This window comes from Barbus barbus (assembly GCF_936440315.1).
Source record: "Barbus barbus genome assembly, chromosome: 42".
NCBI classification, from domain to species: Eukaryota; Metazoa; Chordata; class Actinopteri; order Cypriniformes; family Cyprinidae; genus Barbus; species Barbus barbus.
Window position 1 is genome coordinate 15,913,199 of NC_136720.1, and position 27,011 is coordinate 15,940,209.

Below are 27,011 nucleotides of genomic sequence, written 5' to 3' on the forward strand. Positions count from 1 at the left end.
TATCATTTTGACTTAACTCTTTTCTTTAAAGGCTGAAATGTGAGGTTTACCTTTATATGAAACTTTTTCAAAGCTTTATTTGAACATTTACATTATTTATTTGAACATGCTATTAAACTGGTGTCAGTCAAGTTGTCATTTAAAATCCAGACCTCATTGGTAATGTTATTGTTTTAGTGATTATGCAAACAAAAAGTCATTTTATTTGCTGTTTGTTGATTTTTAAGTATAAAACTTGGTGAAGTGATTTATGTATCGGTACTTTTTGAACATCGCCAGCACATTTTAACAATACCGTGATAATACTGATAACCGTGATAATTTTGGTCACTATAATCGTGATGAGAAATTTTCATACCGTTACATCCCTAGATGCGCATACACACAGAGGGACGCGCAACAGCACACAAACATGTCAAATATTAAAAAATAAAGGATTACAATGTAAACGATTATTATTGTGTAGGCTGCATAAATATAAAAATGCCTACATGCCATAATGGATAGTCATTGCATGTATCAGAATAAGGCTACCTATTTGCTCGCACATGAGCAGCTCTGTTTCCTCTCTGGAGACACGTTCAGTCTTTGCTCTTGCAAATTCCGGCGTGTAAATAGCAAATCTGCCATGGCGCAAGTGCAACTTATACATGTTTTCCTTAAAAAAGCTGATTTTGAAATGATGTCATTTTGCACATCCCTACTGAGAATATTTGTGTATTCTACCTGGCAAAATCCAGATCAGCCTCGCGTGACATGGTGATGTTGGTCAGGTTCTGCTGGAGCACAAAGATATTTCTGCACATCTTCTTGATGCCAGACTCACTGATGCGCTTGAAGTACTGAGCTCCGTTTATCAGAATACAAGAGATCAGGTGACCCAGACCTGCACCGAGACAGGAAGATAGTCAGAAAAGAAATGCTGCTTCAGGCATCAGCTTCCTGTTGAGGCAAGAGGTCACTCACCCTCAAAGATATACTGAAACTTGTGCTGCTGCAGGGCGGCTCCCATCACTTCCTCTATGGCACTGATGTCCTTATTCAGCTTCACCACCAGGGGGTCGTAGTCCATGCTGGCTGCATTAGCCACGATGGCGTAGTTGCCTTGTTTTGCCAGAGGGATCAGATAATGGAAACAGTGGACCCTGATGGGGCAGAGAGGACAGGCACGGAATGACAATTACCAGTTGAGACAGATAAGAACTTTCCTGAAGCTTGAGATATGACTTGTTTTAACTCACACAGGATTTCACCTCAAAATGAATAATTTTCACATGAAAAAGTCTTTTCATCAGACATTCCTGGAAAACCGCAATTAAGATGCCTTTGATCGTGTGAACTAATTAATTTCACATTTGGCATATTTTATCCATTTTTTATTTTAAAAGGGAGTTTGTATTAATGTTCCTCTATGACATATAGGCCTACAGTATTACGGTCAAAAATAATAAATAAATAGAATAGCTAATTAATTAATAAATATAGAATATAAATAAAATATTATGTACAATGTATTAATTTATAATATTCTGAATATTATATATATATATATATATATATATACACACACACACACACACACACACACACAGTATAAATAAATTTTACTTATTTGTTCATTTATTTGTTATAATATAAAATATACATTACACACTCACACACACACACACACATTACAACCATGTTATGTTAATATATAAAAAAATTATTAATTTTATTGTTTCAATAATAAAAACAACTTTTTATGAATAATTGTTCCAGATAATAAAATCTACTAATTTTCCCAAAATTCTGTTGGACATTTTAGAGCATTTCCACATAATCTATCCTCAACGTATTACCACATATTCTAAATTACCATTAAATGTAAGAAATAATGAATGTGTGAGTTATTGTTATCATTTGCGAGTAGTGTTAATGGCACTCTAGACTGTCATCGGTCCTCAGAGAAATGCCAGATGCTAGTAGTGAATATCTCGCTTCACTCTATAAAGGCTGAATGAACTGGGGTGATGGAATGTCCTGAGAGCAGGTGCATGTGTGTTTGGGGGTACAATCTGTGAAGTGTTCATGGACAAATAAACCAGCGTATAGGTGCACAAAGAAAGAGCAAAAAGAGAGAAGGTGAGACAGAGAGGTTTCCATAATGGCCTCCAACATCCCTGCAAACCTCCCCTTTCTCATTCTGCATTAGAAAAGCTTTAAGCGAAGCCGCTCGCTACCAAACCATAAAGCCTGCATCCTCTTCTTCTTACCTTCTCTTATGGCTTAATTTACCCTCAAGCACTGTCAGGGGAAATTTGCTTGATGGAAAAAGTCAATAACCCGTAGCATGGGAGCTGCGAGTTATTGTTTCAAAATCATAAACAGGATCACATAAGCTAAATGATATCAGAGAATAATCAGGCGAGTGGAAGGGAGGGTCTGCGGAGGAGGGTACACAGAGTGAATGACCCATTGGTGCTCTTTTGGGCCAGGCAAATTCTTAGGAAGATTTAAAATTACAGCCCGTTTAATTCTGATGGAGATGATGGTCTGCAGCATTTAAGTTGTTGTTTGTATGAAGATACCTTAAGATTTGTGCATGGAGTCCATCTTTTAGATTGAGATCAAGTGGTCAGACCTACCTGACCTCCAGATGCAGCACCAGAAGGCAGCGGTCAGCGATGTCCTGGAAGGATCTGGAGAGGTCAGTCAATGTCTGGAGGATCTGCTCTCGATTGCGGACGTTCTCGCTGTTCACCTGAGCATCTGAGCCTGGGGATACACCTAGACAAAAGAATAAAAGTGAGAGTCTGAGCCATAAAGCAAAACAGAAAAACACATTTATAGCCAATAGACCAACACCATGTGAAAATACTTCCCTAACTTCCTAATAAGTAATGCCAACAAATTTACCAAGCACATGTAGGTGTGGTGTTCTGGTGTCAACATATTTTGGCCATGTATTATTTGTCCAGTCACTTGCATAATTCATAAATACCTAGCATAAATTCATATGGCAAGTATCACATTGAATTAAACCTGAAATTTTGATGTAGAAAGACCTAAATAGTATTTTCTCATAAAACATACTCCAATAATGTTTGTTTACAACTTCAAAAAAATCTTTTTTTTACAGTGTAGTCAATGAGATGCAAGCACACATATAGCCACAGGATGACTATCTAATGGAAAAGTGTGTGTTTGTGTGTGTGTGTGTGTAGGACACTAGGCGATCAATGAGGCACGAGAGATGGCGATGGACACAGACTTCCTGTAACTCTCTGCGGCATGTCTCTGCACTTCTGAAGGTCACATTCACACACACACAAATATCAAATGTAGAGAAGAAGTATGTGTGTGTGGACTTGTTTGCTGTGCATGTGGACGGATGCAGTTTGCTCACGTAGTGGCTCTGGGTCCCTTGTGTTTGTTCAGGAAAATGGACACTGCCATTGAGCAATTATATATATATATATATATATATATATACACACACAGACCACAGTCAAAAGACATGAAAAGAGCAGTTAATTACTGTCTGTCTATAACTCTTATTAGAAAAAAAGGTTTGTGGGAGATAAGGGTGTGTTTGGCATGGAATGATTAAAAACGCTTGAAGAAGTGCAAATATAGCAGTGATAACCAGGTGGTAGATTAGAGGCACTGGGTCACTGAGGACTGATATATTATTCCAGAGAGCACAGAAAATTCCCCCTGATGAGACATCCCAAGGATAACAGAACTGTCAAGCCATTGTAACAAGCAAACAGTTCATTTTAGGTCTGTTTGGCAGGGTAATTCAAACTGAGTACCAAATCAGTAATTATATTTTTCCCGAAATTACATTTAAATAGTTGTGCTCATCTAAAAGTAAAGTTCTACAATAATTTACTCACATCCATATAGCCTGTGTGACCTTTTGTGGAACAAAATAGGAGATGTTTTGAAGAATGTTTATGCTGCTCTTTTCCTTACAATAAAGGCAGATGGAGATAATGTGTGTTAAGATGCTAATGATACCAAAAGACATTGGTTCTTGTCTGTCTCATAATAAAGGTTGAATATGTAGAGGCATATATTCAAGAATGAGGTTTGACAGAAACGGCAGAGGCTGCTCGATTATTGGCCACATGACCAAAACTTTATGAGCGATTTATTTAAAGATACTTATTAAATATATATTTTCTGTAAATAAGGTTGCTACATCTTACATCTACATTTTAGATACCAGCGTAATTTCACAATTTTCAATAAAGCAGAATATTAGGGCAACTCCTAAGTAAAAAAAAAAGAAAGAAAAAAGTATAAGTACTCAAATTATTAAAAAATAATTAAACAGTCAGTGATACAACTAAAACAAAAAAAAAACAAAAAAATCAAACAACAAATACAATTGAAAGAAGATACAAATGAAACAAATAGTACGTTTTTTATGCAAGTATTCAGCTAACATCTACTACAGAAATTGAATAATCAAATGTAAAAATAAAACGGCATAGTCTTCACTGCAAGAACTAAACTTTCTTTGTTTCTTATTAAAGCTATAAAAGTCCTTCTGTCAAGAGCAGTGAGCGATTTTCTTTGTCTTTTGTTGTTTGATTAATATTAAACACACAGTCGGCAGCAGGAATATTAGCCTGTTATAGCTTTAAGAGCTGCACGGATCCAATTTACTGTTACGCATGCATGTTCATTCTCAACTCTTAACGTTTATTTAGGACATAACAGACGAGGGTTTACATGAATAATCACCAAGCACTGCATTTTGACGCATCTTTATGTGTATTTGACCGTTTAGGCACACACTATAAGATCAAATTTCACTTTACTTGTCTGTGTTCTGTTCCGTGTGGGAGCGCATGCACAGAAAGTTGAGGAACAGTACAAGTTCTCTTTTGCGCTTTTAAAAACACAAATTAATCTAATAAACTTTAATAAGTCAAGCACGTTCCATTTTGCAAAAGTCACTTTACTTGATTTTACTGATTTCATTTTATCTTGATTATTGTTTTTTTCATAATCGTTGGAGGCCAAAATTGAAATCAAAAATGTATTTTGATTATTTGCACAGCTCTACTTATGAGTTCTTTACATAACTAAACAAAACTATCATATGGCTTTGAAATACTTGAAATAGAGCATACAAGTCAAACAACCTACACTAATTACTACACTAATATTCAAAATTACTATCATTTTATGTTTAAAGAATTTACATTTTTGAGTGTACTATTTGTTCAATTTAATATTTTAATAAATTAACTGTATATACATCAAATTGACTTTAATTCATAATATATTATTTATAATATTTATCATATTTAATCATTTTCAATGTCATTTTCAAACAAAGCTAACACAAACTACTTCACAGCTCTCTATGAAGCTTTTAATCATTATCTGCTTTTGCACAGCCAGTCAAAGTAAAACTGTTCTACCAGGTGGGTGCAACAGAAAAATGCTGTTTATTTAAGCCAGTTCATCATTTTAGTGAAATTTGGAACTTCGCCTTTCATAAACAGCATGATCCAGACATCCAGAGTGTACTGCAAATCTAAAGGAAGCCAATGCGGCACGCCAGTTAACCTGCATGTTTGCATTATGCAGTTAGTGTGAATTCCATCCATGTGTAGAGTTGGTTGTGTGTTTATTAACACATGTGTGTTCATGTATACAGATGCCAACTGTCAGCGAATGACTGAGTGCAGCGGCATGTGGCAAAGAATGGCTGCTCTGCTGAAAGTCTGTGTGTGCCAGGACCCGCTGCCCCAGACCCCCCACTGGGGGTGCGAGAGAGAGATGGGGCCTACGGTCCATCGCCTCCGAGCTCACCCTGCTGCGACGGTATGATCAAGGCTGCACCACATGAGGCCACCAATTTAGAGTCGCAAACAGACTCACTGAATGTCGTCTTCTGTCTTCCTTTAATTTATAGGCTTTTAAATTTCTTTTATCGGAGGCTGTGCATTTGTGTAGATGTGTGCCCGTGTGCGTGTTGGGCTCATGCAATTATTTTCAAATCCTATCTCGCCTAAGCGTCTGTTCGATGCCATCTGTGAGAGGGTGGCACTCATAAAGGCAGAGAGAGAACAAGAGAGCGGAGATCAATCATTTGCTGATACCCTTCTTCACGGCTACGTCCCACTGGCTGTCAGGGTGAAGTTTAAGCACAGCGGCTCAGCCCAAAAACTGCTGTTGAAAAACTGCATCATTTCGCCGCACACCTCCCACTGGCTGTTAAACACAGCGCTCTAATAAACAAGATAACTGACCTCTGCAGCAGCGGAGGGAGAGGGAGAGAGACAGAAGCCTCATGAATGATGCATGTGATTGGCTGAGAGCGTTAATTATTCGGCTGCAGTAACAGCGGTGACATCTGCATGGGGAGAGCCGAGCTCTGTCTGCTGGCAACCTTTGACCTCACTGCGTCAGGGCTACGACTTGCTGGCTAAGCCTTCAGCACAGGACTTGAGAGGAGGGAGAAAGTATGGAAAAACGAGTAGGTGTCTTCGGTTAAAGCTATTCCAGAAATTAAAGTGTGTGTGTGTGTGTGTGTGCAGACCTTTACTGTTCGCGATAAAGGTACTTTAAAAAACTCCAAAAACCAACAGATTGCTTGACCCAAGACTCACTCTTTTTCTTTGGCACTAAAGGCTATAAATGCTCAAAGCTCTGTCTGTTCTGCGATATGAGAGCGATGAATCTCCTGAGAGCTATAGGAAGATGGATTTGAAAGGAAGAGGGTTGTTTTCACAACAGTCTTAAGAGTTTTGTGTTTTGTTTGTTTTATATTAGATGGGTACAAGTTGGTAAAAGGTCTTGTACTAAGGCCCACCGGGCTAGGACACCGGCAAAGGATATAAGTATCGCTTTTTATTTTTATTTTATTATTTTCCCTTTTTATGTTTACTATTGAAATGTTGTTGTATGCATTTGTCAATTTTATTTAATTTCTGTATTTTCTTAAATGGGTGTGTATAGAGTATTTACAGAGTGTTAACTTTTAGTTTTAGTTACTTTTTCTTATTTGTAAGTCGCTTTGGATAAAAGCGTCTGCTAAATGACTAAAAGTAAAAGTGAAGTAAGTAAGTAAGCATAAGTGCAATGGTCAGAAGATAACTCCTGAGATAAAACTCAAACTGTGGCTAAAGTACCTTTAAGTAAAGTTAAGTTCACTCGGTGGCCATCTTTTCTTGTAATGCGAGTATAGCTCCTATATTTACATGAATAAAGAATAGTGAGCAGTGCAGAATTTTCCATTCAGTTCTCTACAAATAGTCTCTCTTTCTCCTCATACCATCTCTGCTGGGGCTTCCTGCCCCTGCTGATACTATTGACAGTTTTGGCCCATGTTTTTTGCTTTATTTAATATTAAAGACAGAACAAGAGGAGTGATGTTAGTGAGAGTTGGAATCTATTGACTGTTGCCAGGGTGCTGTCCACATAATTTTGTGTGCATTTTGGGATATTGTATAATTAATTTTTTTTATTTAGTAAAAGATCAATTTGTTGGCGCTGATAGCCTAGTAGGCAGTGCGCCGACATATAACGCCATAAACGTTACAGACGCCCCGAGTTCGAATCCCCGTTCGAGGACCTTTCCCGATCCCACCCCCCTTTCTCTCTCCCACTTTGCTTCCTGTCTACTACACTATCCTATCCTAATAAAGGCAAAATGCCAAATATAAATCTTAAAAAAAAAAAGTTCAGTATTAAAGCTACATATAAACTACGAAGAGAACACGTATACTGAATAAATGTGATTGAACCAAAAAAAAAGTCATGTGAACAAATAATTTGTTCAGAAAATAAAAAAATTATCAATATCATCTCATAGGATCTCAAATTCATTCTGAAATGCCAGAGCAAAAGCCTGTTAACAAAATGATTGGCCACTATCACTATCACCTTCAAGAAGTTTGTTTGACATGTTGTCGCTCCAGACATAAGGCATCTACCACCGATTGCTAGAAAAAAGTATTTAAGTAATGCATTACCTTTAGCAAAAGAGCCATAGTGGCTTTTACTTTTTATCTTGCACCAGTTTATGAAACTTTAAAGGGAAATGCAGCATTATCTGTGAACTGTTGCTATATTCAGTTTTTAATTAACAGCATTAACATACACTAACATAGCTTCTATAATATTTCATCTGAATGTAGCTACTGAATCCATCCAAGCAGCATCTTAAGCGCATGAAAGTCTGAACAATCAGAGAGTGAAAAATACAAATAGCGTTAAGAAAAAAAGCCCAGATAGACACACACAAGTGAGAATGTCGCAGATAAATTTGAGCAGGATTACGTTACGAAAAAGATCCGGGATGGACAATGAGAAACAAACCCTCAATGTCTACATGACCAATCAAAGCCCACTGATTTCTACCCAAACAGCAGGTCCAAGACTGAAGAACGTATCTTAGTGCCAAATCAAATTTTCGATTACATTAAGATTCAACACCATGACGCAAAAGAGCAGGATTATCACACGCATCTTATCGCGGAGGTCCGAGTGTTTGTTTTAGCAGACACTGGAGGGATGGAGATCGAGCAATGCCACGGATTAAACTCACTGAGACAAGGACAAGGTCTCACTGTCTGTCTGACAAACCGGCGGTGGAATCCTTCTAGCGCACAAACGCCAAATCAGGGTGGTCACAGGTGCATGAAGGATGTCTCTTCCTGACCGCGGTGGGCCTGCGTTTTTAAAAGACAAGGGCAAAACAGCTCTTTCTCTCTCTGTCTAGGAACTCTCTTCACTCGATCCACTTCAAAGCTCAGTCTCTGGTGGTGAGACGCTGTTTAATCTCCCCCACATTACACTGGCAAACGTGTATTAGTCTGAAAGACAAGACAGGAGAAAATGACTTGTTCATACCTGACTGGCTCCATAATATAAAATCCAATTTAAGGGGGGGTTACAGAGATAAGGGTTTCCGTCGGCGACGGTTCCATCAGCTCAGCAAACACTAAATAATGAACAATGCTGAAGCTGTCCCACCATGATAAAACACTCCATTATGGCTTCTGCACAGAACTAATGGTAATTACACCACGTCCTCCACCACGCTCTTATTGAATTTTTATCTACTCCGGACGCGAGTCGCTCTGAAGCAGTCTTTACCCAAAAAACAGAAATAACAATAGTTTTAAAATAGCTTATTTACAGATTTTAGTGAAAGAAGTGGAGGAAATTCTGAAGGTATTGTGTGAAGTTTCACCGATGTGGCTGTGGTGACGTCAGAAATACAGCTCTGAAGTTTCATTGAAGTCTGGAAACTGAATATTCTCAAGTCTGATGAACTGGAAAAATACAACTGGCAACACAATGAGGTCTAAAAGTTGGGAGACACTGGGATTTAAGTCTAATTTACAACTGGAAATACATAATACATTTAAGGATTATAAAATAAAAACTAAACTAAAAAAACCTGTTACAACTTAAAATGAATGAGAAATATTGTTTCAATTTTTAATTGTTTCAATAATTTAATATAATTATTTAAATGAATTAAAATAAAATTAACAAAAAAAATAAATAAAAAAAATAATATATATATATATATATATATATATATATATATATATATATATATATATATATATATATATATATTTTTTTTTTTTTTTTTTTTATATTTAAAATTTTAAAATAATTTAATATAGCTTTTTAAATAAACATAAATAAATAAATACTAATAAAATCGTACTGGAAATACATAGCTCAAGGATTAAGAAAAAACGTAAACTTAATAAATACTTAAAATTAATAAAATATATTATTATTACTATTTATAATTTTTTTTTTTTTTAAAGTGCACATACCAAATACCAAATATGTTGTGTCACAAAACATAGTGACACACTTTCACTGGACAAGCCTCCAGCCAAACACATAAACACACACTCACTAGAGCTCTGGGGCAGGTTGCTGAAGAAGCCCCTGAGGCGGGTGGCGAGCCACTCCATGCTTTCCTGCAGGTTAGCGAGAGCCTTCAGATCACTGACGTCCCTCAGAATCTCATTCTGAGGGATCAGCTTATCACCCAGATTCCCCGTCAACACCTCAGACTCCTTGGCAAATGCCGCCCTGTGATAGACAGACGGAGAAATATTGAACATTTGTGTTCTAATGTGTGCTTTCTCTTACCCTCCTTCTCATAACCACAGTAGCAGCTGATGCTCAAGCAAATCTATAAAGTCAGTATTTTCTTTGACCTCCTCCTCTACAGGTCTATGATGAATGTGGGAGAAAAAATACACGCGGCTCATTTCTGAGCCCTGTGAAATTCCTTAAGATAAAATGCAGCGTCTATTGAACAGAAGACTTTTTAACAACCTTTTATCACTCTGTATAGGATTGCCATACATGTGGCGTAATCCCTCTTTAGCCGATGAAACTGTCAGGGTCATTTATATGATAAAAGCCTCCCGCTCGCTGTCTGCGCTCAGCTTCAACAGGTGGGCTAGATTGGATTTTTCTGTCCCACATAACCAGTTCATTTACTTATTGCAGGCCACGGCACATCCAAACTGACGGGAGAACACTTTGAGGGCAATTTTGATAAAAACGAAGGTCCCCCTCCCTCTCGTCCAATCACAGTTTTCCTCATACTTGTGTCTTCTTTAATTCAAGTGTGCACTTGAGAGGAAAAGGCAGAAAGGGTGGGAGATAGAGTGAGCAAGTGAATGGAAAACAAAATTGCATGTGTGTTTGGGATGCTGGAATGTTCCGGCAGATTGTGTGATTGCCTGCAGTTGAATTTGTTCTTGTTCAAAGATCTCTGCGGAGGCTATAAGGGCCAGATCTCATCCTCTGTAACACAGCATACAAGCAGAATACCAAAATGCTTTGTATCTAACAGCTAAAAATAACCTTCATTTTCGACGAAGACAGAAAGCCCAAATGCAATTTCTGAAGTTGAGTACATAAATGTGTTTATTGATCTCTTTACAGGACGTAGAGGCCTGTGCATCTGTGTTACACAACAAATGTCCCACGGCGTCTCTGACTGTGCGTTAACCTGCTCGGATGTGAGCTGATAGGAGTTGTGTGAGTGTGTTTGTATATACTGTGTGCTCTGTGATGAATCTGTGTGGTGAGCTCACATTGGGGGCAGTGTGTGTGTTAGCGTGTGCTCTCACCGTGTAAAGTCCTCTTCCTCTTCTCTTTTCTGTCGGAGCTGTCTGGGTTGGGTCATGCTGGCCCAGTTGGGCAGAGACTGCAGCAGACGGCTGATGTCTTCATCTTTAGCCCAGGACGCACTGATGGTCAGCTTCTCCTCACACTGTACGATACCCCTACAACACACACACACGCACACGCACACGCACACGCACACGCACACGCACACACACACACACGCACACACCACATAACAGTCTTAAAACCACTTCAGGATTAAACTTTGGGAACATAGAAAACTGTGAGCAACATATTTATATAAAATAAAATAAAATGATATCAAATAAACAATGAAAATAAATGTATATTTAACATGAAAATAACTAATATAATATAATATAAGAAACACCAAACAGGAAATAATTATATAAAATCTCAATATATATATATATATATATATATATATATATATATATATATATATATATATATATATATATATATATATATGTAAATTGTAAATATATAAGTAAATCAGAACATATTTTGTAAATCTGAATATATAAAAATGTAAATCAGAATATATAGTTGTAATTCTAAATATATAGAAGACTTACATCTACATATTGCAATTATACATCAATATATTCAGAATTATAACTACATATTCACAATTTACATTTATATATTAAGAATTTTATCTTTGAATTCTGACATTTTACTTCTATATGTTCACAATATACATTTATATACATTTATATACATTTTATATAATTATTTCCTGCTTGGCACTGCTAAATTTCCTGCTACATTAAATTACATTACCTAACATTTGAACCTGCATTGTCCATAATGTGCTAAACACTGGTCTGAAACATTATTATAATCCTTCTTCTGAGTAACATTTTAATTTTCAATAAAAACGTTTTTATACATTTCATATTTGTAATATATTTAATATTTATATTTTAAAATCTAAGATAATTTAATTATAAACATTTAACATTCTATAAATGTTGTTATGTTATATATATATATATATATATATATATATATATATATATATATATATATATATATATATATATATATATATATATACTAAATTGTAAAATGTATATAAATATAAATAATGAAAATTATTACATTATATTAGCTCCACTGTTCAATGTGACTGAAAACGTGCTAAACACTGGCCTGACATGTTATATCATCTTCCTCAGATCATAAGTTAATGTACACTGCAATAGCTAAAAATACTATGAAATTTATTTCCACACATTTAAATGTTCATTATCTAGTGTTTCATTAAGTACTATATAATGATGTTGTTAATGACTTGTAAATGGAAGTTATCATAAAGTGATGAAACTCTGCGCAAGTAGCTAAAATAAGAACAAAGTCTTTGATTGGCTCAGGAATTGGACAAGCTCCATTTGACTTCACGTCTCAAAAGTTCCAAAATATGAAAATGAAGTGTAAGTTCAGATAAATGTCTTCAGTATTGCATAAGCGGGCCATTAAAAGTGTGCACTGGATGACAGCTGAACACGGTTCCGCAGAAGAGTTCGGATGATACAGAGAGGCAGACGAGGGCACGGATGAATGAACTGTTATTGTCTGTGACGTGTAGATTGATTGAACAGATCATGTAGAACGTAATGCAGTGCATTTCACTCATCATATGGATGAGAAAGAGGGAGAGAACAAAAGAAAGACAGAGAAGGAGACAAAGAGAGAGACAGACTGGTAGCATGTGATTATTGTGCGAGGAAACGGCTGCTTCTGCACTTTCTACCCATGATTGAGCTCAGTTCAGACCCCTGCTGACTTACACATATGTGAGCGAACACGAACACGAACACACACACACACACACACACACACACTTTCCTTAAACACACGAGCAGACCAATAATCCAATGTTTCTAATAGCAAGGTTTTCGAAAATCCAGTAGCAGACAGATTTTTCTTCATTTTAAAGACATTTCTAACTATTTTAATGAACATTAATTAATGATCTGAAGCATTCTGTAATGTATTAATGTTAGATAATGTTCTTAATGAAATTAATTAGCATTAGAGAGAAATGTTCCATCTGTCAGACTAACTCAAACTAATCTTTCTGCACTATTCATTACAAGAACCGGCTCATAAGAGTCATTCATGAATCTGTCTACCCTGGCCAAGCTGCGTGTTTTTGATTCACTAAGAAGAACCACTTCATAAGAGTCAACTGTTCAAAATTCTGACTACACTGGTTACACTTTGTGTTTTTGATTCACTAAAAAAGAATCGATTTATAAGTGTCATTTGTTCATGAATTGCATTATACTGGTCATGCTTTAATGTTTTAAATTCACTAAAGAGAACCGACTCATAAGAGTCATTCATTTAGGAATCAGACTACACTGGACACACTGTATATTGTTGATTAACTAAGAAGAGTCATTTGGTCACAAATCAGACTACACTGGTTGTTTGTTCTTTTTGCATGCAGCCCATTTCGACAAGAAGACATTTATTGCCATTATGTTGCAGTACACATTCTTTATATTGAATCACATTGAATACAAACAACACACTCACATTCACACAGGTAAAAAAAATAGTTTTGTGTGTCACAGTATTATTACCTGTATGCAGAATTGCAGATCTCTTTGTACTCCTTGAGCTTGTCACAGACCATCTCCAGGAACTGGTTGGAGTATGCACTGAGGTCCTGCATTAGACTCATTAGATCCTGAATGGACTTCTCCACAACCACAGTGCTCTGAAAACACAATATGATACACTCTGAAGTCAGGGCATCACCTCTATTCTATGGATCAGATGATTGCCTTAGAGACTGTCAATGTCGCTGTTGTTAAGGTGCGGGGGAGGTTCTGGTCGAGGTCAGGGTTGAGTTTAAGAATGACCAGTCCAGACGCCCTCTATAAAGGACCATGAGAGACTACAAAATGCTGCAGTCTATCTGCTCAATTGCTCGCTTTTGTGCAAACACGTCAAATAGCCCGAAAAAAAAAACCACGATCAAAACCCTCCATTAACCTGTCAGATCCAGACAACCCTTCTGCCATAAATGAAGCACGGCGATACAGAAACATATGTCCATGGATATTATTTTATATGTGTAGCAATGACAAACCTCCACTCGTCTACATCCTTCAAGCACTTCCTCTTCCTCAGCCCTCCCTACCATTTAACAATTTCACCTTGCCATCAAAGCTAATGACTCTAATAGTAGAAGAACTTTCTCCTAGAACAGGGCACAAAAAAGGGCCATGTTTTAAACACTATGAAGCGCTAAAACAAAAGAACCAAGTGTGTTAGCACAGCTACCAACATTTGGCTGTGTTTCTAATAATTCAGCAGTGATTGACTGAAAGTGACAGCTTTCAATAGCACGGCGTTGGCAACGGTGCTGCCTAGTGCACCGAATCATAACTTCCTTGTGGCCTTGGCACAAACTGTCTGTTTAATTGGACTCAGCACTAACTCAATCCAACCACATTGTGACCAATCCTGCCCAACAGGGGGCAGCGGCAAGTGCCCCGAGTAGTTTGTTCTTATTAGCGCATTGCTGCACATTTGACGTACAATCTGCTAATACATATATCAATGCCTGCTGTTTGTGCCCCCTGCCTGAGCCCCGGGGGCGGAGAGCGAGGTAATGATCCGTTGCACTGCCCTGGCCCGTTGAGCTCTATAGCAGTCAACTGCACCAGAGAACCGAGGGGGGTGGGGGAGCAACGACTCAGCAGGGGAATGCTAGCCTTCAAAGCTGTGCCCCTGGTCACACTGGAACAAGTCCATCAACGCCATAGTGTGTCCGATTATGTGTTTGAACGAGTGTCTGGAAAAGATTGGCATGGTTACTGGGAAATGAGCATAGAACATACTTGTACATATCAAAATTTTTCAACATTTTCAATGTTTTTTCAGCCAAATGAAAAAGTGGATTAAAATTGTAGTCAATGTTTATGATGTTGGTTAATTTTATATAAGCAACATAATATTGAATAGATCATACATTTCCGATATACTGCCCAGCACCTAATAAAAGCTACAGAGACTGAGAAATATCACACTGAAAGCAGCAATATTTGGTCTCTCTCTCCCCGTCTCATTTGTGAAGCTCAATATTTCCCAGTAAACAAAGTCTCTAAGCTCCATTATTCAAGTAACAAATGCCCCAGCGCTCTGCGGCACATGTCTAATTCTCCTCATTTAACACACTCATTCGTCTTAGCCCCAGAAATCATTAAAAAGTAATCAAGCTCCAGAGAGAGAGAGAGAGAGAAGGAGAGGAAAATAGAGCTGAAGGATGGATAGAAGCCTCAAAAGTGAAAAAGACAGACAGACGGCAAGAGCTTTAGAGAAAAATCAAACCAGCAGAGGCTCTCTTGTCTCATCGCAAGCAAAATCCTTCCTTTCTACTTAAATGTCACACTGTGCCATGGGAGGTTTAAGATCTGTTGCCGGAAATTTCTACGTCTCCTGACCCATTCTTACTCCGCTCACACTACAGAGCACCTTTGAATTCTTATAGGAGCACATCCAGCTGCGCCAGCCTTGATTACAGTCCTGCTTCTTTATACAGAGGTGTTTAAAATGAGCAGAGCTGCTGGAGGGAGTGTTTGCTAATTGCAGAAGGTTTAGCGCAGTATAAATGAAGAGAGTCATAATAATGAATGCTCAGCATGCAGTGGGATTCGACTGGTAAGCCTGCATGAGAGGGAAACACAACATGCAGTGGAGTGGAGAGAACTTAACGCACATGCTTAGGGACACTCAGAGGCCTGAGTGTGTTTATACATACAAAATCGCACTACACATGCACTCGCTCTTCTCATGGAATGCTAAGCAGAATCGTGAGAGTCGCAGCAGTGATGGCAGAGCTCTTCATATCGGCTGCCAAAATACCCATGTTTGCCTGTCTCAAATAAGTAATGATTCCTATGAACTTCACTAAACTTTTTTTTAAATAGAAAAAAACCTAAAATACTGTGAAATATAACTGCCTCATGTAAATGCATTCGTTCTTATCAAGAGAGTTTTTTTTTTTTTTTTTTTTAATTAGAACTGTATTTGAAGTCAAACTTGAACACAGTCAGTGATCAGGCTTTAAATAACTATATGCAGGAATAGAATATCTACAAAAAAAAAATTATTTCAGGTAACAGGTTTCAAGATCTGGTGTCCTAGAATTAGTCACGACATTGAGAAAACTGTGCTTAAAGCTGCTTTGCAGTTTCTGCATTAAAGTTACTTTAATGAGAATATTCCCACTGTCTCTTGATATAATCAGTCAATTAGATTTTTTGTACTTTCAAATAAATGAGTAAAGTTTTGGACTAGATACTTTTAACGGAGTAAAATTTTATAAAAGAAAAAAACTTTGTACTCTGTACTTTTTCCATCCCTGCAGCGTGAGCAAAGATGTCTACACAGTTTCAGTAAGCTATACTAGAATACAGGGTTCACACACCTTTGGAACATACTTACATTTTAAACTCTTTATATACTGAAAAACTTCTCGCTTTACATACAGAATGAGTAAAAGATTTAATTTATTAAATTGAACAGGTATTACACATACAGTATAATGTAGCTAGATAATATTTAGCATATGTACAATTGTGATGTCAGAGAATTTCTAGATTATATGAAATATTAAACAATTAATATATAACTTTAATTTATTAATTAATAATGAATGAAGTGGGAAATCAACTTTCACAGAATTCTTAGCTGACATGAAATATCAAGCAAAAATGTATATTAAAAAGTATATAAAAACATAAAAAAGCTAAATAATAATGATATATCTATATAAAATCCATTGTTTTTCCAGTTTTAAAATTGTATTCATTTCCAATAAATTTCTAGGCCTAGAAATCACAATGTAAACGTTTCCATGTGTGAACACCGAATCCAGTTCAGCATGGATGACAGGCTGGTGGGCAGATGTTGAGAAGAGGTTGTATGTGTTTAGAGGAGGTTCACGGGCCATGGGTTTTCTCCATTAATCCAGTTCTGACCCCATAGCACAGAGTTCAGAGCATTTATCCTGAACCGTTCCGGCACTTCAATTACACCACAACAGACACACACACCAACCTATACCAAACCCATACCAACGGGTTGCAAATACAAACATTTCTGTGTGCATTCACGCAAACCTGGTATTTGCAGAATTCATAGTAAATCATAAAAGTGTGAAAACGCATGCAGAAATACACAAGCCTCTCCAGGGTAAAGGAGTGTAATGCATGAGAAGGGCAGCGGTGTGACAGTTCATTCATCACTGTCAGTGTGACCGTACAGCACTGAGACCCACAGACATGCACACACGTGCCAGCATGACCCTGCCACTCAACCGCAACACCACCACAACACATCTGTGTGGACAGATGCAGGATTTTGCTTCTGTTGGGTGTGTGTGTGAGAGTGTAATGCCTTATTTAAAGGGTTAGTTCACCTAAAAAGAAAATTATGTCACTATTTATTCAATCTCATGTCAATTCCAAACCTATATGAGAACAAAAACAGATATTTTTTTTTTCTTTTTTTTTTTTTCATACAATGAAAGTGAAAACGGACTGGGACTATGAAGTGCCAAAAAGTATTATGTCAGCAGTGATAATATGGATCTATCTAAAAATCAGCATATAATGCTTGGATTTGTTACACTCTTAGCACGCAGATTGATTTTGCTCAACTGGAAACAGACAGATCCACCCCACTGTTCGGCATTGATTTAAAAATGATATGTCCTACCTGCAACTTGAAAAGATCAGATTTTTCCCTAAAAAAGAAAACTAATAAATTTTATGCAACATTGAAACCTTTCATTAATTATTTTAATAAAGCAATAATTTAACCCTAATGCAAGTAACCCCCCTTCTTATTTTCCATTATTTTATTTCATTTTAGGTTGACCATTTGGCTAAAAATCTGTTATACACAAACAACATGAAGTTGAATAAGTGATTAAATGTTTATTTTTGTGTGAACTATTCTTTCAAGCCTCTATTATAGCTCTCAGCATTCTGTGTCTGACATTGTTTGAGTCTGACGGGATAAAGTACAGGCCAAACACACAGGCGCAAACCGCAAACATGCATGACATGTGTAACAACTAAATGTAAGCCTGTCATTTCTTTTAAAGCAAGGTTTGTGAGTGACAGGCTCGACCAGCGAAGCAAGCCAAGCGGCATAATAGCACCAGGACTGTATTTCCTACCGTAAATCCGCTGGCAAAGGATTAAGCCTGTTTTATTAGAAATTATTGAAATAAAGGTACACCAGCTCTCCATCTCTGGAGGAGAACTGATTACTGAACAAATGAATTCAACAGTGTTGAATCCAAATGTAAAATCACATTCAACACAGCTGAGGGTCAATCTAAGGTGTGTGTTTATGGGTGTGTGCATGCATTGTGACTTCATTTGAAGTTTCTAATCAAATCAAGGATGAATTTGTGCCAAAATACCATAGACTTTAATAGAACGCACAACTTTAGGCAAGAAAAATTAAGTTCTTGTGTATACACCTCTTGTACCTCCAAACTTCACTTGCTCACTCTTTTTTTCTTTTCCAGAGTTCTTCAAAGTCTTACTTCAGCATAATAATACAGGCCCACACATAAATCCATCATAAATGTAGCAGCTCTGAGACTCAACTTTATGCTTGGTTCTCAATCGTGCACACAGGCTCACATACACCCCCTGAAATAGAGCCATATGGGGCTAATGGTGCAGAGAGGGGAACAAACAGAAGGCAATGATATACACATTATCATTATGGAACGGATGTTTGTGTGCACACATATGCATGCACACACCCTACAGCACTGGAAATATATGAAAATATATTAAAATGACTTAAAAAACAGTTCTCTTCAAATTCAGCTCAAGTTAGGCTTAAATCCAGAACTTGGCCTGCTTTAGTGCATCAAGGACTGAGCATATTTGGCCACTTTTCCATTGTTTTAGTCCCACAGGCAAAGATTAGCTTCACTTCTCCGGTGTTAAACCCCCTGTACATGTAAACTAAAATAAAGCCACAGTCTGAATTCAGGCTGCAGTTGGTGATAACCGTTGTCAGTCTCTTCCACAATCCCAGTTTAGGTAGGGATTTAGCCCAAGGTTAGCCCGGAGTCGGTGGGAGAAGATCACTGGCGAGAGGAGGGATTGTTTTCGGCCCACAGGTGGAGAAACACACTCAATCAGGCCACTCTGGTGCAGTCAAAGCCCAAAAGACTAACACTGGCCTGAGGAAGGAACCCAAGTCAGAACAGAGGAGTTTCTGAGGTAACGACAGAAAAGAAAAACTAGAAAAAAAACAGGAGGTGACTGTGCCCTAAAGGACACAAGAGAGAGTGCACACTGCATCACTGTCAGACAAATCTTGCTAAATTCCATCAGTTGAATTGAAAGGACTGTAATCTTTTGAAGTAATGACATGAATTTGCCACATAAATCTAGTTCAGGTCTTCAGTCGGCTGACCAACGCATTAAGGTGGAGGTTCTCCAACCGCAGGTCATGAAGAGAGGTTAGAAGGGGTTGTGAAAATGATTTATTGCCATCATGGAAAAATGACTCTAAATACTTATATACCATATTAAAAAAAACTGCTGGAAATCAAACATTCCCTAAATGCTAAATTATTCTATGGCTTCTGATGTCCATATGTCCTGTAACTTTATAAAAATGTTGCTTGAATGGCAATGGAGCCAATGATAGGCATTCTCCATTTAGAAGCATTTTATGGATCTGTGACCCATGAAAAAATGTTTTTTGGTTGTGAGATCCTTCTACATCTGTTTTAAAAGATTTTCCAATCCCATTGTATCTGTAAAATAAAATAGCTTAAAATAAAACAAAATAAAATAGCTTAAACTAAACTAAAATAAAATAATAAAATTCCAGACAAATTCAGGGTAATATGTGGGCTATCATTTTGATCTTGGTGTGATCCTGGTGTCTTTGGTTATGAGAGACCTTTAATATCAGTTTTAAAATATTTCCTGAAAACAAAAAAACAAAACAAAACAAAGCGAAGCACAGCAAAGCAATTAAGCAAAGCAAAACAAAAGAAAACAAAAGAAAAAACATGGAAATAAATTCCAACCACAATCAGAGTAACTTGCAGGCCATCACTTTGATTTTGGTATGATCTTGGCATCTCTGTACAGAGAAGAGTTCCTGCAGACCTAAACAAGGTCTAGACAATGCCACCCAAACCTGTCTGTTTTGGTTTCTGCAGTGATGAGAAGTCCCTAATAAAGGCCCACGCCGTCTGTGTGCCACCCCGAGCTGTGCTCCTCTAATAGAGCTGAACACTACAGGATGCCAATCAACTGATATCACACACACACACAGACCAAATATATACCCCCACACAACACAGACCCTACAAACAAAAAGGTCACTCTCATTAGTTCAACTCTAGACTGATGTGTAGGGCTGTGTGTGTGTGTTGACGGTGAATACAGTGTGATTAAAAAGGTCAGCTTCATTAGCAAAGCGCTGGTGGCAGCTCAAGTCCACATTTCACAATGAGCTTTGGCTGAATGGCACAGACAGACAGTAAATCACGTCTGTAAAAACAGACTAGTGAATAAAACACAGCTTGGAATATTGTGACAACATTAAACTTCCAACCATGAATTCCGGCCTAAAATACCTTTACTGAAATCTCCTTTGACTGAAAAGGCTTACTGGAAATAATACTGGATATCTGCAGGTTCCTGGAAAACAATGGGCATTTTGGCATTTATGATGAAAAACTTTTTAGGATTTCCAAAAATATTTGGAAATAGTTTAATATTACACTTACAGTATATATGAATGTATATACAGTATCTCACAGAAGTGAGTACACTCCTCACAATTTTGTAAATATTTTATTATATCTTTTCATGTGTCAACACTGAAGAAATGACACTTTGCTACAATGTAAAGTAGTGAGTGTATAACAGCTTGTATAACAGTTTAAATTTGCTGTCCCCTCAAAATAACTCAACACACGGCCATTAATGTCTAAACCGCTGGCCACAAAAGTGAGTACACCCCGAAGTGAAATTCACTACTTTACATTGTAGCAAAGTGTCATTTCTTCAGTGTTATCACATGAAAAGATATAATAAAATATTTACAAACATGTGAGGGGTGTACTCACTTCTGTGAGATACTGTAATTGCCAGTGATTATTTTAATATTATTTATATAAATAATATTTATATGAGATAATGCATTAATATTAGTATTAAAAATAGTACCAGACTGTAAAAAATATATAGTAAAAAATAATACTTTTTATATTTAAATTTTTTATTTTTATTTTAGTGTATTATTAGTTAATTTGCATGCTTTTGTCATTTTAATTAGTTTGTCTATTTAGCTTTCATTTATTTTTATTTCAGCTTTAGTTTCACTAATTTTAGTACTTCAACTTTAGTACTTTTAGTACTTTAATTTTCATTTAGGTTTTTAAGTCTATAAGTTTTTTTATCTTAATTTATAATGTAATTTTTTTAAATCTTAAAAAAATGACCGTTTTAGTTAACAATAACAGTACTGATAATTATAAAATATAATTACATTAGCATTAGTCAGTGTGTATGAATAACAATATAAACTGTAACCAAATACCAATTCTCAATATTTTGGTAAATTTTCACTAACATCAGCTAAAATCAAATGCATTCTTGACTCTCTAGGTGTCTGGACATGTGGCACCTGTAAGCAGCACCATAGATCCTGTGGAGGGAAATATTAATAGAGCCAATCGCCAAACAAGCTGCACAGTGACCCCCTCAAAACATTTCTAATGAAATGAATTAATCAGTGGGCCCAGTACCTGCAAATAGCATCAGTGGAAGAGAAAGAACTGGAGAGGAATTTAAGGCCAAGAGCAGGCAGAGCATGGATAGCCAGACCTTCTGATATCACTGGCCTTGGTGTCGTACTAGACAGAGTGAGGACAGCCAAATCCAGCTTCCGGCACAGGAGTGCTGATAGCAGGGGCTGTCTGTATTTAAACAAGCCCTGTGCTTGAAACTGCAACCGGTAATACTAATGCAGTAACACCTCTCTCTGCCAGAGCACATGGCTGTCAACTCGAATATGTGCCAAGAAACCATTCTCCAACTTTTCATTACACACAGAAAAAAAATCTATCGTTTTTAATTAAATTTAACAATAAAAATACATGTCTGCTCTCCATTAAGACAGCCTTCGAAAAACAACCTTGTCTAAACAATTAGTAAATTATTTAATTTTAAGCAAATGAAAACAAGCATGTGATTAATAAGTACAATCTGTTAAATGTCATTCTACCTTAAGTTTCCAACATAAAAAACACGGTGATGAAATTTGCATAAAATATGTAATTTTTCAGTATTATTAAATAATCTCACAATTATACATTAAATATGATTTTATGTTTGGGATCAGTAAGATTTTTTATGTTTTTAATGGAGTCTCTTATGCTTATCAAGGCTGTATTTATTCGATCAAAAATACAGTAAAATTGTGAAATATTTTTGCAATTTCTAATATTAGTTTCCTATCCTAATATACTTAAAAACATCCTTTATTTCTGTGACGCAGCACTGAATTTTCATCAGCCATTACTCCTGTCTTTAGTGTCCCATGGTCCTTCAGATATTATTTTAATATGCTGATTTATTATGCGTGTTGAAATTGTTGCGCTGCTTAATATTTTTAGAACCTGTGATACATTTTTTGTTGATTCTTATAAAAAGTTAAAAAGAACAGCATTTATTCAAAATAAAAATCTTCTCTAACAATATAAGTCTTTACTATCACTTTATATCCATTTAACACATCCTTACTGAATAAACGTATTAATTTCTTTAAAAGAAAAGAAAGAACATTTACTGACCCCAAACTTTTGAATAGTAGTGTAACTGTTTCCAACATTGATTATAAATCACCATATTAGAATGATTTCTGAAGGATCATGTGACACTGAAGACTGGAGTAATGATGCTGAAAATTCAGATTTGCTTTACAGGAATAAATTATATTTTATAGTATATTAAAATATTAACCTGTTATTTTATATTGCAATAATATTTCACAAAATTACAGTTGTTTTCTGTATTTTTGATCAAATGAATGCAGCTTTGATGAGTATAAGAAACTTATTTAAAAAACATAAAAAATCTTACTGATCCCAAACTTTAGATTTTATGATTTTTATAAATATATAAATGTCTACCCTGATTACGGTGGTTGGCCAACAAAATTAAGTTGGTGTTTGGGTGACCAGTTTACAGAAGGAAAAGGTGACACTGGGTTATGGCATAAAGTTGTTCAGCTTTAAAAATGCTGAAAACAACAGACATAAAATCTGTCCTGAGAGTTTTTCCTTTGCAGTACTGTAAGTAAATGGGAGTGGGTGTTTATGTGTGTGTATGTTAACATGGTTCCTGATGGCAAAGAGCACTATATTTAATGTTGTGAAACTAAAAGAAAACCCCCTTTCCCCACGGATCAATGCTCCACTTCTCCCAGGCTGATTTCTCATAAAACACCTGCTGTAACATCCGAGCCATGGCACCTGGAATACACCGACATGCACCCATAAACACACACCCACATCTCTCTGTCATCATTTCCTTGACCACAGGAGAGCACTACTTTAAGCACCATTTGCCTTCTCCATTTGGTCTACAATGCATCACAGAGGCAATAGACAATCTGGAGAGAAGCCTCACTCAACTTCATGGCTTCTCACAGGATGGATGGCTGTTCAATCTGAGAGGAGGGTCAATTTTAGTCTTGTACTTTCTCAATGACACGCTGCATTGAAAGCTGGGAGCTGGAAAACTAAACTTTAGGTTCACACTCCTAAAATAACTTCAGAAATGAAGCTGAAGCTGACTTTTCCATGTATTTTGTTGTCAGAAACATAAGGGAAGTAATACACATACTGTCAAACTGCTCTTCAGTCTTGCTTTGCACCTGTTCTAGGTGATTATATGCTAATGCAAGGCTCAATGGGATGTATAAAGTGCATTTTTAAACAGAAAAGTTAAAAGTATTTATTTTGAATTGTATTAGTATTTTACAATATCACTGTTGTTACTGTAGTAAAAGTATAATGCAGTCTTTGTGAGCTTCACATTTAAAACTATTTAACTTGCTTGAAATTTTTACAGGCCATTTGGTGAGTAAAATTCTATGTACTCACTAAAGCCAAATTTTCCCCGCATTTGCTTGGCAAATGCTTTTTGGCCCCTGATGCACATGGATGTGAAGCCAATGCTTTCCGAACGCCATGCTGATTTTCTTTCCTCTGCGAAGTTCAAAATCAACAGGCACTTTGCGTCTTTGAGTCTGTGAGAACACAAACAACTTCACACACTAATACAGCTCTTCATGAAGGGCTTCATTAAAGTGCCTCTGAAGAGTAAACTCTCTCGTTCTTTCTAACACACAGACCACGACCCAGGAAAACGGTTCTACAACAGTACAAAGTGAAAGGCCGAGATGGGACGTGCCGCACGAGTAGCAAAGCTGTGGCAGTAGCAAAGCTGCGGCACCTTTGATTGAAGGTAATTAAAAAAAAAAAAAAAAAAAAAAAAAAAAAACATTTTATGGAGCTCCCGCTATCCAGAGAGTCGCTCATTAGCCCAGCAGGGTAATTAGCAAGATGCCGCAGTCCTCGTTACGGAGAAATCATAATCGTAAACAAATGGCTGTGAGCTTTTGGTGCCTTCCCCTCTGTAATGAACTGCCACTGTTCTCAAAATGAAAGCAATGCTAAGAGATAGTACACACATGAACACACAACTTGGAGAGCCTTGAGATGACAGGTCTCAGTTTAAAGAGTAAGGGGGACCATAATGGCTCTCATCTGCGTTATGACGGAGCGCTAAACTCATCACACTCAACACAAGTGCATTCTTGCTCTCATATATTTGCAAAGAGAGCTTCTCGTGAGGTTAATTGACCAGATCATGGATTCAGAGAGCAGGAAGACATTCAAATAACTCAGTTGTACATACACAATTGCACATGAATACACTCAGGAACAAACAGAAGCATGCAGCTAAACATAGAAGACAATATCTGTTAGGCACGTTTTTTAAAGCAGTAATATAAAATAATAAAATATAAATTTATAATGATTCTGTAAGCGGCACTAAATAACTATATTTATATAATATATTATAATATAATAACCTTAAAATCAACACTATCCTAAATTGCATTGTTTTTTTCAAATAAAATTAATATAATATAATATAATATAATATAATATAATATAAAAGCAGCACAAAGTAATCCTATATTTTAAAATGACTCCGTAAGGAGCATGTAAGCTACAACAACAAGCAAATACTGGAAAGGTGAGAAGTGAGCCGGTACTCATTCTCTTAGATGATGAACTAAGCACATCCAGTGGTCTCTGTGGCAATAAAAGCTTGCACTTCCTGTGCTGCCAGGAAGCAGCCCTGGGAGAGATGGACAGCTGGCAGCTGGTCGCCACAGTGCCACGCTGTGTGTTATATAAGCTGCACTTAACAGCTGATTCCAGGTCAGCCAGGATCAAACACAATTTCAGGTCCAATTATGATGTAGGGTGATAGGGGGGTAGGTGGCCTTTATCGACACTCTCGGGAGAGTGAAGGAGAAGAGACGGAAAAAGAAAAAAAATAACCTTCCCCCTCTGTGTAATTCAGAAGAGAAAACACTCAGACCAGGCTTTTGTACACTTGACCGGTAGGCAAATTCTGTTTGAACAATTAGTCTAATAAATGGATTGACTAATGAAAGGGAAGGAGAACGGGAAGAAGAGAGGGAGAAAAAGAAGGCTGTACTATTTTTATATATGTATGTGTGCAACTATACATTTTCTGAAAAATCCCAAGAAGTTCCTTTTAAGATCATTTACAAAGAAAACAAAAACAAGATACCTGTAGAAGAGGTCTTTGAATGCCCAGGTTTTTCGTGGTGTCAGCACTGGCCAGGATTTTGAGCGGATCGGACACTTTGGTCACACCCTCAATCTCCTTATTGGTCTCGGTGCGGACCTGGCTGAGGAACAGGTCGTTGATGTAGTAGGTGAGGAAGGTGCGTAGCTGACACTGCTTGGCCTGAGCTGGACCCATACGGGACTCGATCTCCTGAATGAACCTGATGACACGCAAAAAACAAAGCATTTTCATTAAATTAGAGAAAAGAGATGTCTATGCAAGGTATGATTAAGTTTGCATACGTCGGAGCTGAGGCTTATTGGTTGGCACATTGTGCAGTGGTGCTGATGTGGGAAATTTGGGATTGAATACAACCTGTATTGTGTCCCAATCACTTTTTGGCATCTCTCCACTATTGTTTAATTTCACATTTAATTTTAAAATGGAATAAAAATGATCCTATTACAAGAAAAGAGAACAATAATATTAAATTGAAAATAATTTGTATATTAAAATAATGTAATATTTCTGATTTTTGTCAGATTTTTTCAATGTCAAAATCTTAATTTTCTGTTCCTGGTAAAAATTTAATTTAGAATCTCAGATTTTGAGTGTGGGCTGAGACAAAAAAAAAAAAAGCACCATTTCTGGCTTTTAAGTACTGCACATATACCATGTGTGTCAGTGAGGGAACAAGACAGGTGTTGAGCAGGGACGGGGCGTCGTGTACGAGCAGACAGAGGCTCATAGATCAGCAGGAACGCTGATTTATCACTACAAGACTACAGCTGCACAACCCCCCGACTCTAAACACCTCCCTCAGCACTGCACAGCCAATTAGTCAACCCAGCAGAGGGGAGCCCATCCACACGTGCACGTGAATGTGTGTTTGTGTGTGTGTGTGAGAAACATTAACAGAGGAAGCATGGCTCAGCCCTCAGT

The 27,011-nt window shown here is 37.0% G+C and overlaps 1 protein-coding gene across 1 annotated transcript in view; it reads right to left on the reverse strand.

Moving 5' to 3' along the window:
- Nucleotides 1–27,011, reverse strand: part of LOC306861585 (exocyst complex component 4-like) — a 129,254-nt gene that overhangs the window by 13,057 nt on the left and 89,186 nt on the right. The window contains exons 11-17 of the mRNA XM_079403950.1: nucleotides 26,070–26,289; nucleotides 13,746–13,882; nucleotides 11,130–11,285; nucleotides 9,896–10,074; nucleotides 2,628–2,769; nucleotides 967–1,145; nucleotides 727–886 (exon numbers count right to left, since the gene is read on the reverse strand). Coding sequence (XP_079260076.1) covers nucleotides 727–886; nucleotides 967–1,145; nucleotides 2,628–2,769; nucleotides 9,896–10,074; nucleotides 11,130–11,285; nucleotides 13,746–13,882; nucleotides 26,070–26,289 — 1,173 coding nt within the window. The remainder of the gene's footprint in view (nucleotides 1–726; nucleotides 887–966; nucleotides 1,146–2,627; nucleotides 2,770–9,895; nucleotides 10,075–11,129; nucleotides 11,286–13,745; nucleotides 13,883–26,069; nucleotides 26,290–27,011) is intronic.